The 10,707-nt window shown below is 40.3% G+C and overlaps 1 protein-coding gene across 15 annotated transcripts in view; it reads left to right on the top strand.

Annotated features, from left to right (window-relative positions):
• The window catches only part of RIMBP2 (RIMS binding protein 2), a 197,242-nt gene extending 186,822 nt beyond the window's left edge, over positions 1-10,420 (top strand). For 10 of the 15 annotated variants that reach the window (XM_042441759.1, XM_042441751.1, XM_042441757.1 and 7 more), the window contains 4 exons: positions 2,434-2,537; positions 5,177-5,248; positions 6,380-6,514; positions 8,880-10,420. In XM_042441759.1, coding sequence (XP_042297693.1) covers positions 2,434-2,537; positions 5,177-5,248; positions 6,380-6,514; positions 8,880-9,071 — 503 coding nt within the window. In that variant the 3' untranslated portion in view covers positions 9,072-10,420. Of the gene's footprint in view, positions 1-2,433; positions 2,538-5,176; positions 5,249-6,379 lie in introns of all 15 variants that reach the window. The other 5 variants (XM_042441760.1, XM_042441752.1, XM_042441750.1 and 2 more) reach the window with 2 other exon arrangements.
• Positions 10,421-10,707: the final 287 nt, after the last annotated feature.

Here is a 10,707-nt window from a genome sequence, read left to right as displayed (position 1 = left end):
TCTGGAGCAACAGAAAACAAGCTTGCTCCCTCCTCAATGTGACATCCTTTCAAATATTTAAACAGGGCTATCATATCACCTCTTAACCTTCTCTTCTCCAGGCTAAACATCCCCAGCTTCCTGAGTCGTTCCTCATAGGGCAAGGTTTGATTCATGCGTCCTAAGAGGCCAGAAGCCACGCCAAAGCCATGCTCCAGCCCTAAGGACTAGTCTAGAACGCAGCTTTGGTGCAGCTTCTGACCTCTTAAGATGTGTGTGCCATTTAAACAGCAAACCTCTAAAGTGACCTGAAGCAGCTATATTTTGGCCTGTCTGTACGGGCCCCTAGTTTCCATGTGTGTGTTTATTCCATGATGCCTAGAACATATCCACCCCCAATTATTATGAAACCTAAACTATCTGAGTCTTGACATTGGGCAGGCTGGTTCCATCCACAAATGTGCCCAGTCACAGGGTATCACAGCCAGGAGTATAACAGGAAAATGTAAGATCCTGGCAACACCCAGAAAGTATGATGAGAATGTACTGTTGTTAGCCATTCCTTGTCCTCTAGGTGTTCCTGCTCTGTCAAAGACTCTCTAACCCAGGTTTTCTGCACCAGTGTCCATAGGTTTCATCAATTCTGCCCCCAGCATCCATGATAATACTAACATGCATGGTTTTGCTGGTCAAATTGATGAACAGCAAAGACATGTAGCTATCCTGCAGCTTGGTGGTCAAAAAGTATCATAGAACTTTAATTTAGAAATATTTAACAGTTATGTATACGTTTTGTTCGTTGTGGCATTTCACATGTTGCTCAAACTGCTTAAACCACATCTGCTTTTTAGCTCACCAACAAAATGTGTATATTTCTGGACAAAACAAAATTGCTGTAATCATAGTGAACAACATAGAAGTTTCGGGGGGGAAAACTTCTGTTTTTCTAGTAGAAGAAAGTGCAACAGAACCAAGTGGCAGAACTTTAAATATAGATACATTTAAATGGAAAAAAATGACAGCATTATTGGAAGTTACTTCTGAGCTACTAATTACTCTTCTGCCATTCGGCATACTTGTAATTCTATCTGGCTCCAGGTGCTATAAGCATGTTGTACGTTGCTGTATGAGCCTCTGTTAGAAACTTGCATTGTGTGAGGCATATTGTGCAGCCAGTTGCCAAGTGTGGGAGAGGGAGCTGAATGTTACATGCTTTATCCACAAGGCTGTGGTCTACTGGTAGTCATGATTCCCTATCCTGACAATAAACTGTGATAAACAGGACTAGTAAATAAATATTGTTAGACCTTCTGTTGCTCCTCAGACATCTAGTGGAAGAACCAGAATGGTGTTTTAAGCTGTCATATTCTTGGGCCCTATACCTTCTCTACACTGAAGGGCAGTGGCTCTCCAGGTTTTAGACTGGACTCTTTTTCCAGCCAGGAGATGAACACCAGGGATCAAATCTGGGATCCTTTGCATGCGAAACATGTGCTGTATGCCCACATTCTGACCCATCTCAGGTTTAAATCATAGAATCATAGCATTGGAAGAGACCACAAGGGCCATCCAGTCCAATCCCCCTGCCATGCAGGAAATCTCAATCAAAGCATCACCAGCTTCCTTCTGGATCTTCAGAGGTCCTCTGGAGGTCCAGGTGGATGACCACAGGGTTGGTTTGGGGTGGGAGTGTGTACCTGTATCTGTTGGAATTTTATGCTCTGACAGTGACATGCAGGATATTTCCGATACTCTGAACTTTTTAAAATACAGAAAGAGAGAGAGAGCATGCTGCTCAAGGATCCTTACTTGGCCGTGGTTTCATGATACGTAGGCACTTTGTGGCAGATTTGCTACTATATATACTCGTCCTTGAAGGAACAGTTGAAAGTTGGAGACTTTAATGCCTTTGTTGCCCTCCTATGCTAGCCTTTATTCCAATGGTGGGCAACTTGTGATTCTCCAGATACTTTTTGACTGCAGCTCCCATGAGCCCTCACCATTGACTGTGTAGTTAGGACTGATGAGAACTGCTGACCAGTAACATCTGGAGGGCCACAAGTTGTAAACCTCTGTTTTATCTGAACCCTAGAGTCTATAGCTGAAGGAGAACATTATAACCTCATTCTAGAGCAAAGAAGTTATGTTCTGTGACACATAATCTATGCTTACAAATCAACAACAGTCTGAACATACATGTTGCTCAGTTTACTGGATCCTACATTCTGTTAGCATTTTCAGGGCATTCATTAATTTGTTAGGAGTGCTTTTTGGATACAGAAATGTATTGCCAGCTGTTTTGGCTAGAAAAAAGGTACCTAATAGTCTCATACAGTTCTAGAAATCAGTGGCTATTATAGTTGGCCTGCTGTCCAGACATGCAAGGAAGACATGCACTGTTAATGTTTATCTAAAAGTAATTGCAATCGTTTTCCCTTTTTTTGGTTGGAACAGAAAGGAACAGAAGGATCAACCATCCATCTGCAGCATCTACGAGGCGAATGGTGGCATTATATGACTATGATCCAAGGGAGAGCTCTCCCAACGTTGATGTGGAGGTATTTAGTGGAGCAAATCAAAACACTTCTTTATAACTTCAACTTTGAATAATGGGGAAATTACATATATTTAAGGAAGAGGAGGGGGTTTCTTTAGGCCTTCCAAGGGCAGTACTGCCACTTGAAGCAATCACAGTATACTACACATTTACTAAATATATCTACCGCTATACTCAAGGACTGTATCTTCTAAAGGGAGTGCAGCGCCACTACAGCTGTGACCAGGGAAGTGGATTTAGGGGAGATTATGCAATGAATTTCAAAGATTATTTTTGATATAATGAGTAATGTTTTCTAACTACCGTCAGAAATTTCCTCCCTCTTCTCCTTCCTCTTAATATCTGCCTTTTTTCTAGCTCTGCGACTCAACGCAGCTTACAAAACTGAAACATACACAGATAAATGCTCTTGTCAATTAAGATATTAAAAAGTTAAAATATAATTAAACTATCAATAGAATTAAAATTCTATTAAAATTAAAAAAGTACAGCACAAATATTAAATGTCTTTAAACAGTCAGTTCCCAACGATCTGTTAAAACAAAAATGTCTTTATCTACTTCCAGAGCAGCACCCTAGAAGGAGCAAGTCTAGCCTTTCTAGAAAGGGAGTTCCAGAGTCTCAGAGCAGTGAATGTGTCCCCAGCAGACATGCCTATGAAAGTTTTGAAACAGAGAGAAGTGCCTCCCCTGGAAATCTCAAAATCTAGCCAGGCTTATATGAGAAAATATAGTCCTTCAGATAACCTGAACCTGAGCATTATAGGGCTCCATAGGTCATAATCCACATTTTTGAATTGTTCTTGTAAACAGATTGGTAGCCTAGGGAGTTGTTCCATCATGAGAGTTGTATGGACCAACTATAATTATAACTTGCTACAGTCAACAGTCTGGCTGCAGTTCTTTGTGCCAACTGCATACCTTCCAACTGTCCCAGTTTGGTAAGGATAGTCCCAATTAATTTTCTTTCATCCCACTTTTTCAGCTGCTTTTAAAATGTCCCAGTTTCTCTCTTCTGCCACTTTTCCCCTTTGTCCTCAGCTTTCATCAGTTGCTGCAAACTGAGTTTCAAGTACAAAAGTAGTTTGCACTGTTGTCTCAGGAAAGAAGCCTACTTAAATGAAAATGTCTTGGGTACCTTCTAAAAGATTTCTAGTTAGCCAAATTATTTTCTTATGCACTATGGAGCTGGCCAGACAGGGAGAAAGGGAGGGAGAGACGCTGCCCCTTTCTGTCCCCGATGGAGGCTGCAGCAACCAAACAGGAGCCTATGGGAGCCCTAAAAGAACCCACTCCCGGCGGGTACTTTTTAGGGCATGTGCAGATTGCCATTGCCCTCTCGCTCGCACCGATGACGTACATGCAGCGTGGCGACATTTGGATGCTGTGCTGTGTGTATGCCATCATGGCGGCCCCCGTGTAGATGGGGGCGAACCATGATGGCACCAGTGGCACGTGGTAGAGCTTGGGAGCGTGTGGATGCTCTGCTCTCCCGAGCCCTAAAACTGCCCCCAGGCCGGCGCTTTGCGCCAGTCTGTACCAAGCCTATGCTATTTATAAGAGAGTGACTAATTGCTAACACAAGGAGAAAGAGGGGGTGAAGGGAGGAAAAAATGATAGAACAGGAGAAAATGAAAAAAAAAATCCTATCAGATTATTTTTTTTAAATTGCTCTTCCCAAAAGGCCCAGGCAAAAGGAAAGTGTTGTAGTCTTTCCTGGCTTGTGTGTCCTCCTCATTAATAACTTCTGTCATCTTGACCACACTCTGATGTTGCCTGGCCACATATGTCCTGGTTTTAATCTGCGAAATGTTAAGAGGGCATGCAACTGAAGTTTCCAAACACACTTCAAAGGCAGCATCATGTAAAACATGTTGTATTAATCCAAACTGGATGCAACCAAGGCATTGGCTAAATCAGTGGCCAAGTCAGGCATCTCCAGCAGCAGGTACACCTGGTCCACTAGCTTTTAGTGCGCAGATGCATTCCTGGCCACCACAGAAACCTTAGCCCAAATCCCATTCATAGTTTCAATTACTTTAGAACCACTGAATCAGTGGGAATGACCTACATGTTAACTCAGCAATCACCTGTTGATTCACTGGCCCTTAAACTGACATTCTGCAAGATATCTTCAATATATCTAGTCTGGCCCTGACATTTGACACAATCCAAGCACACTGGGGCTCAAGCTGGAACTGAGCCAAATTGGCATCGCACAAATTGGCATCAAATGCAACAAGGAATCTGTTCTCATTTGTTCCTATCAAAATAAATTTCCCCTCATATCCCAAGATCAGTCCTACAAGTCCACTGGACCTCAGCTTTTGCCATTGCAGGGGGATGATAACACGAATAGCATTACTTATATTATTTTAGATTGTTTGTTCTAAAGAAACGCAAGCTTCTTACAAACCAGATTTAAGAGCAACAATGACGAACAATTTAGGGGACTTCACTTTCTCCCTGCTTCCACCATTCAGAAGGTAGAAGCTGCCCCCATCTTCCATAAATAAATAAATAAGCTGGTGCAGGAGAAAATGCTGGTTGTTATCCTCCAGAAAAAGTATACACCTGGGGGGAAAAACCCTTGCAGATTCCAAAGAAAGTGATGGCGTTGTCTTTTGTCCTCTTCCTACAGGCTGAGCTAACATTTTGTACAGGAGATATTATTACAGTCATTGGAGAAATTGACGAAGACGGTTTTTATTATGTAAGTGGTTTATGTCTTTTCTTCAGTCTGTTGCAGTTGTAATGTACAGCATGTTTCCATGAGGAGACTGTCTTCAGTTTACAGACAGGAATATAATCTTGATTTCTTCAGTTTCATCCAAGGGACTTTGTTCTTGAAAACACAAATGCCTAAATTCAACACTGTACTGACAGAACGTCCTTCGTCTTTCCTCCTTACTGCAGCTGTCCATGCTGCTCCCAAATCCAGAGCCCATTTTGGGAGTACACAGGCAGCTGAAGGGGAGGAGATCACCTGTCTCATTCCCTCTGGTTTAGACTATTCTACCAGCAGTCAAATATTGGAAGGCCATGCACATTCTTTTATTGTTTTGTAAGTGTCCTTGGAACAAGACTTCCTATAGGGCCACTTCATAAAGTAAAGAAGCTGCATCAAATCCACAGGAAAGCAAACCCAACAAATCAGTTAGGCACCAGCAATAGCTTTTCGGAAAAGAATCAGGTTTTAATTTGGTGTCTGAAGTTGGGACAGTTTGGCCTTGGCAAGGGCTCCCTGGCAAATAACACTTAATGGGAACACTGCAAGTTAAAATGTCCTGCTCCAAGGAGGCACCTGTGCAACTTTGGGGGTACATGAGATGGGGCTTCATATATTACATGGAACACACAAGGGTCACATACAGGGAAAGGCAATCCTTGTAATCTTTGGGTAATACGCCAATGAGTAAGTGTTATACTGGTTGTGACTGGAACTTTTACTTTTTGCATTTCTCCACTTCAGTATGGGCGTGCTACAATTTACTTTATTATGAGCCCATACAGACAGGCCAAAATAAAGCTGCTTCGTGTCACTTTGGAGGTATGCTGTTTAAATGATGCATGTGTCCTAAGAGGCCGGAAGCCGCACCAAAGCCACGCTCCTGTCTCAAGGACTGGAGTACAGCTTTGGCACAGTTTCTGGCCTCTTAAGATGTATGTGCCATTTAAACAGCATACCTCCAAAGTGACTCGAAGCAGCTTTGTTTTGGCCTGTCTGTACAGGCCCTACGTAAAGTATTGTTGTCCACCTATGAAAAAAATCTTCATTCTCGTCATCATTTGCTGTCTCATCATTATCACTTTCTGCTCTTTCCCCTTCCACCTTGCTATATAGGGTGAGCTGAATGGCCAGAAGGGTCTGGTTCCTTCAAACTTTCTTGAAGAAGTGCCTGACGATGTAGAAGTCTATTTATCTGATGCACCATCACGATATGTTCAAGATACACCAATACGTACAAAAGCTAAAAGGGTAAGCAAGCATTGAGAGAGATTGAGAGAGAGAGGCCTTGTTCTGTTTGATTTTGTTTCCCCCATACACCATTTCAGATTTAGTTTTGAGTACAGTATTATTATTTTACATCTTTAAAATCCATTTTTGTTTGTTTTTAGGATGTGGGAGGCAGAGCAAAAAAACACATACATAACTTATTCTTCCACTAGTTGATATAATTACTGTGAGCCTTTACCCATATGAACCATTATTTTTTGTTTGGTTCACTGCAATCTCAGTTTAGCATTATGAGCACTTTCTTTCTTGCACAACAGTTTGCATCAGCAGAATATAAATATACTATTAATGTAACACAAAATGGGGGAAGTGGAAGTGATCTAGGCGTTTCATGTTAAATCATCAGTTTAAATTCTTCCAAGCTTTCCTGTGCTCCTCCCTTTTTTTGCTTTCATTGAGGACCCCATGAAGATACCCATATTTTTTTTAAAAAAGAAAATGATTCATGTATAGTATCTCACTTGTCTTCTTTCATCGAGGCAGTTTTTCTATATTATATTTTATGTATATTTTTATTTCTTTGCTCATCTGCTTGGGAACAGAAGAAGAGTGTTCATTTCACACCTTAAAAAAGGCAATGTAGCCTTCGCACGTAAGTGAGCAACTGAAGATACCAATAGAGATATCAATTCAAGCTAGCTGGCATTGTCTAATGCAAGCCATCTTGGCACCTAAATGTGCAAAGAGAGAGAAATATGTCTCCAAAACCATTAGCCCTGCTTGGGTGCAGACATTCCATGTTTGTTTAATTTTATTTTTTAAGAAAACACCTCAGCTTCTAGATGTCGAGATAACCGACTCTCTTCTAATGGTTTTCTTCCACCTTGTATTCAGGGCTCGTGTTCATTTTTTTAAAGGTTTAACATTTGGAACATATTTCTTACTGGACTTAATGTTTGTTTGCATTAAAAAGTGGTCCTAGTGTACAACTCCAAAGGGAAGCTGCATATTGCATTGTTAGCCAATATGGGAAAGAAGTCCCACCTTAGAATGCCATGTGGGGAGAAAAGCACAAAATAGACCCACCCTTGAACAAGGAGCATAACATTGTAAGCAGATTGAGTACGATAGTCAAGAAGACAGGTATGGCTCGTTTCAAAAACACATTAACCTCAAATATCTGCTTCAACTGTTTGCCTTAAAACTGTATCTGCTGGTGGTCAGTAACATCCCAGGTTTGCCTACTGTGGTTTCTATGCTGTAGTCCTCATTCCAAAACAAGCTAACTCTCCAATATCACCTGTGTTTGCAATTGCAAAGCACTCGGTAGCTCTTTTGGTTTACCAATGCAATAAGTTGAAATTAAAACATGCAGCTCAAAACCTATGACTGAATGCATTAGAACTCCATATGGTATCTTCAGGTGTACGTTGGGGGTGCTTTTACAAAGTGGTTCTTTTGTTTTGTTTTGTTTTGTTTTCTTCATTAGGCAAAGACCTTGATTTGAAATCAAAGTAAGCTTCTGACCCCTTTGCTTAATTTCACCTTCATTAATTAAACTGATCTGGACCCTGCAAGACCTATTTAATTATCATGGCTGTCAGAAAGAAACATTAGCCACCTTACAGCATTAGGGAAGCGTTATGATTTCTAGAGGCTCTCTGCGGTTTTCCGTCTTCAAACAACTTCCACGCATCTGGCATTTTCCACAACGAAGTACTGCTTGTGCCATTTGCCGTGCAAGCAGTAATCTTAACACATGATCATGTGCATAATAAACATAACGCCACGCCGTCCATCAAATGTCTTGAAGCTTTCTTGGATTACAATTAAGGTTCATTTTAGCTTTTTTTTTCTTTCAACCAGTGTGCCATCTTCTCAAAATATGTATATACAGTATACTAAAAGAATTTTTTTAACGGGGAAAAAAAATTAATCGATTTCAAGAATTGAAACACTCCGGTTTTATTATCTTCACAATCGTTGATTCCTTCTGGAACTGGCTAGTGTATATAGAACTTGCCATTTGTAGTACTTAGACCAATTCCCCGCAACCTCCGTGTCAGTACTAGAGTACTGAAATGTGGGGGGAAAACATTTGAATTTAGTTTAAAAAAAAATCAGTTTTGGGTCTCTGTTGAAAATGAGAAGTTTTTATGAGGCTGTTTAAAAAAAAACCAAGAACACCTTGACCTGTCAGCTGTATATGCTGTTTCTAACTTTGGTAAAACTAGAATCCTCTGTCATGTGGCATACTTTAAAGAAAAAAAAATGGATTGCCCCCAATAAAGGAGTGGGTATTGAAGCAAAGAAAAGAAATGTTACCAACTTTCTTGTTGTTAATGCCTTTCAAACATTCAGTAAATTGTAACAATGTACCTACTAGGTTCCTCCTGAGAATACAGGTACATCACCAAGGAGAGCACCATCTCCCACAGTCCATCTCCATTCGGGGTCACCTACGTCATCTGTGGGTTCTGGTAGTCCCGGGAGAGGCAGGGAATTGTCCTCGAAAAAGAAAAAGGGGCTGCTTTCCAAAGGGAAGAAACTTCTGAAAAGGCTTGGTGCAGTGAAATGATTTCGTATTCTTCTGGACAACCTGTAAAGCTTCAGATCTATGTATTTTATTTTTACGTTTAAAAATAAATTATAAAAATCAACTTCAAAACAAAAACTAGGGCTTTCATGGCTATTCCAAACATCTTTCTACAGAGAACCTAGCCTTTTTTTTTACAAAAGCGTATTCCAACATCAACAGGAAAACAAAACAAAACCACTCGCTGGTTTGGTGTTTAATCAGATGGCAAGGAGGGGGAAAATTTATCATGGCGTTGCTACTAAAAAGAACAGTGTTGCCAACATTCGTTTTTAAAATAAAAAGGAAGACGGAAGGGATTAAGGAACATGACGAGAACCAACCATTTATGAAAGGCAACTCTGTTAACGTCTTTGGATACATTTTGGTGGGTTTCCTCCCTTAAAGCGGAGAACAGAAAAAAAAAGTTCTTTGATCCCTCTTCTACCATTTATCCACAACTTTACACAGAAATGGTCTTGAAACTCCTAGTTTACTCTGCCTTGATGTTTGCCTTATTAATGCACAATGATTTGTACTGTCTAAACTATACAGCGTATACTTTGTATGTACTGTGTAATCCAACTGTCCTTCCATCCTCACTGAGAAATTGGTAATTTAAAAGATCAAGTAATTGGTGTTGCTGACTCCATTCAATGTCTGATGTAATTCCTGGGAGTCTGAAAGTGTTGTGCAAAGGTGCATTTTTAAACATCTGTCTGAGTTCTGCTAGTCAACCTCTCAAGTACATTTAAAGCCAGATTACTGCACAAACCTATTGAGAGAAGAAGAAAATGTACCCTCAAATGCAGATTAAAACTGGACCATTTTTTCCCCTGTATTGTTCTCAAAGGTATGCTAGACACAAATTTAAGGAAGTACTACAATGAGAAAGTTGTCGTATCCACTGGCCATTGCCAGCAGAAGTCCCTAAAAATAGATAAGAGTGCTAAGTTTGCCACGTACTATGTTCTGTTATTGGCACAGCAATTTGGGAGAAAAACACACTAAAAAATAAAGATTTATGTAGTTGCTGGCAGACATGTTTGGCAGTTACTCTTTTGTAACCTGTCCATTTGTAAATTCTTTTTACTGTTTATACATACTTTTCAGACTGCCTTTCTTTTGTAATTGATGGAAGGTTTATAATATGAATGAGCAAAGCTTATCCCCATTGTGTCTTCAAACAAATACAATGTAAATTCCTGTAAAATAATCTAGTGTGCTAGATTTATGAAATTAACGGAAAAAAAAATACTGGCCTAAATTTGTGGTAAACTATTGTGTGGGCGTGTGCATGTGTACAGTTGTTCGTGTAAAATATTTTATATAAATAAATTTGATATTTTGTAGAAGGCTTGTTTTTGTTGTTTAACCTTAGGGACCACATGGAAGCAAACTGAGTTGATTTAAGAATGTACGATTGAACTGTGAAAAGATTACCTTTTTGATGAATGATCCCAAGACCAGACACAGAGAGCTGGGTAAAGAAGTGTTACCCAAAATGCTGGGGTCCCAGGAGGGCACCCACAAATTAATACGCTTTAGGGGAATTTTAATAGCTCAAATTATGTTTTGGCTGGGGCAGCAGTCGGCCTTGGGATCGCAACCCTCTATATAACGGTTCCAAATCACACAG

This window comes from Sceloporus undulatus, chromosome 10 (genome assembly GCF_019175285.1).
Source record: "Sceloporus undulatus isolate JIND9_A2432 ecotype Alabama chromosome 10, SceUnd_v1.1, whole genome shotgun sequence".
Taxonomy (NCBI): domain Eukaryota; kingdom Metazoa; phylum Chordata; class Lepidosauria; order Squamata; family Phrynosomatidae; genus Sceloporus; species Sceloporus undulatus.
Note: the sequence above shows the minus strand (reverse complement) of the source record. Positions and strands in the feature narration are given on the sequence as shown.